General features: G+C 41.8%; 1 protein-coding gene across 1 annotated transcript in view; it reads right to left on the reverse strand.

Annotated features, from left to right (window-relative positions):
* Positions 1 to 6,561, reverse strand: part of pcnx2 (pecanex 2) — a 38,529-nt gene extending 31,968 nt beyond the window's left edge. The window contains exons 1-6 of the mRNA XM_080868427.1: positions 5,926 to 6,561; positions 4,420 to 4,622; positions 2,051 to 2,168; positions 1,919 to 1,955; positions 517 to 1,040; positions 239 to 427 (exon numbers count right to left, since the gene is read on the reverse strand). Of these exons, the coding sequence (XP_080724553.1) occupies positions 239 to 427; positions 517 to 1,040; positions 1,919 to 1,955; positions 2,051 to 2,168; positions 4,420 to 4,622; positions 5,926 to 6,078 (1,224 nt within the window). The 5' untranslated portion in view covers positions 6,079 to 6,561. The remainder of the gene's footprint in view (positions 1 to 238; positions 428 to 516; positions 1,041 to 1,918; positions 1,956 to 2,050; positions 2,169 to 4,419; positions 4,623 to 5,925) is intronic.
* Between the last annotated feature and the right edge of the window lie 333 nt (positions 6,562 to 6,894).

Below are 6,894 nucleotides of genomic sequence, written 5' to 3' on the forward strand. Positions count from 1 at the left end.
TGACCAAAAATGTATTTTAACACTTAGGAGAGATGCCAAGGTTTCTACAGGTTAAAAATATTGCTGGTTTTCAATGACCTGTGTGCCTGTGACATTTAAAATGATGAAGTCACCGTGATGCAACTACAGTTGGGTAGTGGAATGAGATCATTTTAACATTTTAAAAGCTATGTAAATAGGGACAACACCAAGACACAAACATTATGTGTTTAAAAGTAACTGAGTAATTGATTCTGACCTGTGCATTCTCCAAAAGGCTCTGCTTGACGCTCTCTTCCAACTGAGCAGCAGTCTGAGGATCACAGCTCATAGTGATGATGATCTTGACTGTGTCGCTGTCGTCCAAGTGAGCTGGCACAGGTCCGGGGCCAGAGTTGTCTACCAGAACCACTTCAATCTCATCAGAACAGTATGTCTCCTCCACAGCCTACTCATAAAGAAAAATACTCGTAATAAACCCGGCCCTTCAAATTCAAATTGATCAAACATGTCTTCTTACTCTTTTATGAGGTCTACCTGTGTAGGAGGTTCTGGGATTTCAATGACATGCTCCTGGTCCTCATGGGGAGTCTCCAGTGAGTTGTTGTTGGCATCTGAGGCCTGTTTATGCCCCTCACTCTCCTCCTCACTCTCATCTTCACTTCCCTTGGAAGAAGGGAAACCTTCATCGGCTATTTCTCTGTCTGCAGTCTCTTTATCCTCAGAGTCTTTTTCCTCTATTCTGTCTTGCTCTGACTCTTTCTCTGCTGTCCTTTCCTGCTCCGACTGCTCTTTGTTAATCCCTGTCAAAGATCCCTTAATGTCTATCCCTTCTTTCACAGGTTCAGTTTCAATTGTTTCTGTATCAGTTTTCTCTATCCCACCCGCAGATTCAGACTGGAGCTCCTCTTTTTCAGCTTGGGATGGGGGCCTCTGCTGGGCCTGCAGCAGGGGGGCAGCCTGATCGGGATTGGGGCTAGAGAGATCATCAGGAGATGGCTCTGGGCTTGGCTGCAAGCCTCCCTCCACAGGCCTCTCCTCTGCAGCAGTTCTGTCTTTCTCTGGAATGAAATGCAAATTCAATTTGTTGATTTTAAAGCGTAATATTAATAAAAGCCACAATAAAGCTTTAAATCCTACAGTGGAAATAGTATAATACCCATATTAGTTGGCTGCAGCAATAACACACACAATTCAAACTATTACAGTAGATATCTTCCCATTGGGGAGGAAGCTATAGATTCATCCTTCTACTATTAAAAACAAATGGCACCATTTTTGCACAATAATCTGGTGCATTGCACCCGAGGATTTGGATTTCTTTTTTTTTCTTCCTTTTTCAATCAGCTGACTGGGCTCTTACTAATCACCAGTCCATTAGGTCATAACTTTACTGAAAGCAGTCAGCTGCTCTTGTTGGCCGGCTGCTAACTCTGTGATGTTTCCTTGGGAGGAAGTTGTCGGCCTGGATCGTGTAAGAAGCCATCCAATACAGTAGGGAAGAGGAACAGCTTTCTTTCAGCACAGACTGATTTTGACAACACACTAAACAGGAAACAGGTCTGTTACAATGAACCTTTCATGAGGGTTAAATGTGGAACTGCAGTTTTAAACTGCTGCATCCTGTCTTCACAGTTTTTGCATGCTTATCTCTTAGTCATATTGTTTGTGCCATTTTTAACATCCCAAATAACCACAAGGTAGTCTATTGGCATTGCTTCATACTTCATACTTAGTGTCAGTCTGACTAAAGTTTCACTAGGTTAAAAAAAATGAAACACTACAATTTGAGATGACTCGATCATTCCAAAACACAAAATCAATCTGCAGTTTACAAATAGTCACCATGGGGATGAATACAGTGCTATAGAAGAACCAGTCCATTTGTCATGTTTTTTTCCTTTATTAGTTAACTATCTGTATCTTAGATTAGCATTACCTTCCACGGTCTTCACCTCATCTGACTTTGAGCAGTCCTGTATGGAGGACAATTCAAAAGGTTGGGATTACAATTTAGACATAACACAGTATCCTCACACTGCCAGGTGTTAATATTTAAACCTTCTCTCACCACCCCAATCAGTCCCGGGTCAGTTTCAGTCTGTTTCACCGTCACCTGGATCACTGAACTGGGACGCTTCCGAGCCAACGTAGTCATGGCAACACTGTCAGGGACTGTGCTGCTCTTCCTAACGGCCAAAGACATGAGATGAAAACAGACACAGTTAAGTAAGAATGTGAATAATGTAGCACATTTTTTAAATACAGTGATGTACAGGTTAGAGATACAGATGAATAAAGAACACACAAATATACTGCTTTATACATGTAAATGAATTAAAACTCAATTTTAGTCCCAATGCAGTTAAAGGAAAACTCTAAAAACTGATGTAAAGACATTTTTTTGTTTATTTTTTAAAGCTGTTTACAGACTAACCCTAATGGTAAACACATAATCACCTGCTGATTTACTACGATTGTATGACCTGGGTCACCAAGAGGTGGAGCAGGATTCAAAAGTGCAGAGACATAAGAAACGGCAACACTTTGAAGTGCTATATTTGTGATAAGCAATACTTTAAAATTAGAGAAAAGGAACCTTTGAAGAGCGTCTCAGGATTTCCGCCACAGAGAGGCCTAAGAGGTCTAAATTAAGTTCTAATAGAAATATATTACCCTCAAAAAGTCCCTTCTCAGCGGTCAGGGCTTTCTGAAAGTTCAAAAACTTGAGCTTGTGGAGCTCAAAGTGCCAAACAGTTCCAAAGGTCATACGTACAATTGCTAGAAAAAATATGCTTGATTATTTTAGAGGAGGTGTTTCAAACATTTTGTGCCCAAAGTCTACCAAAGGGCAAATCAAAATTTCAGCATGCATCGTATCTGCCTTAAACAGTATCTCTATCATCTAAATTCTTCTGTCTCTTTTGGACTGTACTGTACGACTAAGGAAATCCTGGAAGCCCATTTGAAGCATCTAGACTTAGCATAAAACCCCTTTGCAAGAGTGTTGCCTTTAAGTTTCTTTTGCTTTGCAATAAGCTCGACAAGCGTATGTCTTTCACACAATCAAGTATCCTTTGCTGCCCCCAATTCAGGTCCAGAGTTGTTTTGATCTTTCTCTAAGAAGGGATGTTTTTCTGCCTCACAGCAGACTGTTTGGGAACTGCTTTAAAGTGTACTGCAGAAATGGCTGATTACATTTTTAAACACAACATCACACTTTGCCCTCTCATTCCCAGTTCAACAAACCAGACAGAGAGAGAGAGACGGAGAGGCTGGAGAGTGGTAGTCAAGTGAAATAAAAGGTGAATGAACAGAGGGAGCAGCATTAATGGAAAATCAGAAGTAAAGCAGAAGTAAAATATGGTTTTTTTTTATACTGGGTATGTTCTGAAATACAAATAAATATGCTCACACCTCCACTCAACCCTGCAGGAAGGTGCCAAATTGAGTGTGTGTGTGTGTGTGTGTGTGTGTGTGTGTGTGTGTGTGTGTGTGTGTGTGTGTGTGTGTGTGTGTGTGTGTGTGTGTGTGTGTGTGTGTGTGTGCTGCTTGTCAAACAAACAGCCAAGATGTAACCTGGTCGCTACGATTTTATATAAAGTTTCACATGTAAAAGCCATAAAACAGCAATTGATACATCAGCGGACAGAGAAAAAATTAACAGTGTGAAGAAATCCTGCAAGTTCCTTGGGAGGGAAATTTCGAGGAACAAGTACCTACTAAAACGTTGCAAGATGTCAACTGATTTGGAGTCTATAGTTGACATAAGTTAGCAGAGACAGAGACAGTCTATGGAACTCATTACATCAGTGCACCATTTTTAAAGGTGTATTTTAAATTCTATTTTAAATTCTAAAACACACTGACTCTTACAGATGAAAAAGTAGAAAGAAATACTTTCGTTTGTATTTCCTTTTTCATCTCAACTCAATTAAATGTAACACATTCACACAGAGAACAAGATTTTTTTTGTCTCTGTGCAGATCAAGTGTCTCAGTAAAGGGGCTGACTGAAGATCACTGACCTCTCCTCATTAGCTCGCTCACTCACCGAAACTGTACTTTGAGTCTTTGAAATGAAGTAGAGAGAGTGCATCCCACTTTGAGACACTTGATCATGAAAGTAATCCCATCTCAGACAGAGGGAGAAAAGCACAGAGACACATAAAGAGAAAGAAAGGCGGGACTAAAATGGAGAGTGATGCTTGGCTATGTTTAGTATTGGTGGTATTATTTTAAAATTGGGTCTCAGGCCTAAATGTATAATTTCATGTTAATAATTAAGCTGTGTCATTAGGGATTTATACCTCTGGCCTAGATCTTGTGTTGGTTATCCGAGTAGGGGAGCAGCTCAAGGCACAAGGAAAATTTTTTCTTGGTAGTTATATATTTACAGCTATTTCATATTTATCCCACTCACTGCATTTTTGGTTTTTACCTGATGCTGGGGGGCAGGCAAGAATCTGAGGCATTACTTTTCTTCTCCTGAGCTTTGCTGAGGTCAGAAAGGCTGCTGCGGACCACTGCCTCGCCCTCGTCGAACATCAAGTGCAGCCGATAGTTGGCGAGCTTGATAAGGACGAAGAAAACAGTGATGGAGGAGCAGTAGATGCTCAGAGCCATTGTAGTGGGAGGCAAAGCCTGTGGAGAAGAAAGGAAGAGCTTAGTCATATTGAAATCAGCATTTCCTGAATCTCCTGACTCCACCAGGACAGAGTTTGATTTAATTCTTCAAGCTTTAGCACCACCAATTTCTTTTGATTTATATTGCAACACAGCCTCAGCACACTGCAAGATCTGATTTTGATATATTGGTAGATTAATAAAGTTTACTAGTCCACTGGGGAGAAATTGCCTGTAGCAAAGAACAGGAATATCAAAGGCAAAGTATCATGCCAATCATGAGTCATAATGTCCCAGAGAGAGTTCTTGCTGTTTTGAATGTTTGCTATTGTCCCTCAACTTCCTTCCATCATTTATCCTGCGCTGAATACGACCTTCACAAAAAACGCTAAAAAACTTGAAATTTGAAACACCTTCCCTTGGAAAGCTTGTGTTGTTTCTGCAGGGGAAGCAGTGGATGTTTTCACACAGTCTAGAAACTGTCAGCAACAACAATTTAATATAGAATCAGTGCCAAAGTGTTTACCGTCTGAGGTGTCAGTCACACATCACCATCTGCCTTAATAGCTAAAATATGTGACTGGCTAATTTCGGGATCATCAAAACAGATATAATCAGCAATATCTTATCTTTGATAAACTGCTTACAAAAATGTACTCTGTGTACAATAAGCTGCCATTGCACTGTTTGCACAATCAAGTCACATTACCCTTTCAGTATTTGTACTGTTTTGCCATAATGTCTCCTATTAATTGCCTATTCACAGGTTAATGTGTTTGACCTATAGGTAAGCTGTATGGCAGGAACACAGAGGTCACTGAAGATGTCCCTTCAAAGACGAAGGGGTCAAATTTGGTTGTATTGTATTGTATTGTAGTGGAGGTTGGGCAGTAAAAGTCGAGACTATATATAACTGGGCTTTCCGCCTCTATTAATCACCATATAGCATGAAGCATCATCAGCCCGTGTATTGTCACTGGGAGTAATGCAGCCAGTGTCGCACCTTTATCAAAGCCCATGGCATGAAAATATTAGTGAACCACATTTCACGCTTTCTGGCTCCACCACTGTCACATCCAGGAGCAGCCATGCTTTCACTTACTGCATGCGGGAGAAAAATACTGCGACAGTGCCCTTTTTCCTGGCCTTGTGTTTCCATCAGCTGCTACATTGCGTGATATTCCATTCTCCTACAGCTTGTGGTTGTTGTTTTTTTCTCCCAAGGATAAACAGGGGCATTATTACAATTTTACCTAGGTAGTGTGGGCACCTTACACCCCACGCACGGCCTTGAACGTCACGTTCCTCAATAAAAACTCACCAGATGGAGAGACAAGGGCAACATCAGGAGGAATATCCACAGATAGAGGTGACATGAGTTGTTGAATTTATTCTGGTCCGGGTCGTGGTACCAGCCCCCGGTCAGGGATGCCCAGACCCCCTGACGGAGGGTTTGCACAACCTGTGAGCCCATCTCCCCTCCTCTCCCCTCCTCTCCGCTCAGGTTGGACTGGCTGATGGTGATGATGATGATGATGCTGGTGCTGCTAGGCTACAATGAAATGATCTCCTCTATCTAATCATGCATGCTACTGTCGCTACGCCTCCATGTTGGCGCGACGCAGCTTGACTCTTGAGTCTTTCCTTTCATGGCTCGGTCTTCCTCAGCGTTGTCCTCTCGTCTGCCGTTTCCCATCCCAGTGTCGATGCGTGCATTGCTGCTGCTGCTGCTGCCGCGGTCCTCATCATGTTCGTCTCTATCCTTCCTCTCTCTCCTCTCAGGCTTGCCTGTACAGATGCGCAGCTCTGACCACCCCCTCCCTTCTGTCTTTTTCACTCCTCCTCTCTCCATATTCATCCATGTCCATTATGCGAGTTCCACCTTCAATCAAACACTTTGCGACATGCAATCAAGCCACGTTGTGCATTACATACAATGTATTTGTAGCCTTGTAGCCTGTACAGACCATGAATTGCGCACAGTATTTAAAGGTTTTAGAGCTTACGTTTAAAAATAATGTACAGCGGTGCAAACATGCAAAACATATTATATTATATTATATTATATTATATTATATTATATTATATTATATTATATTATATTATATTATATTATATTATGCATGTGCACGTGTCTTTTTGTGGTCCACTATCGTTATAATTTCCCTGAAGGCGCGCTCTCTTCATGCATTCCTACAGTGACTCCTCCCCCTCCCCCCTGCTGCTGCTGCTTTGGTCACGTGTCAGGTGTCCACCAATGAGAGCACAGCGCAGCTTGCAACGGGAGCAC

Source organism: Rhamphochromis sp. 'chilingali', assembly GCF_963969265.1.
Source record: "Rhamphochromis sp. 'chilingali' genome assembly, chromosome: 20".
Taxonomy (NCBI): Eukaryota; Metazoa; Chordata; class Actinopteri; order Cichliformes; family Cichlidae; genus Rhamphochromis; species Rhamphochromis sp. 'chilingali'.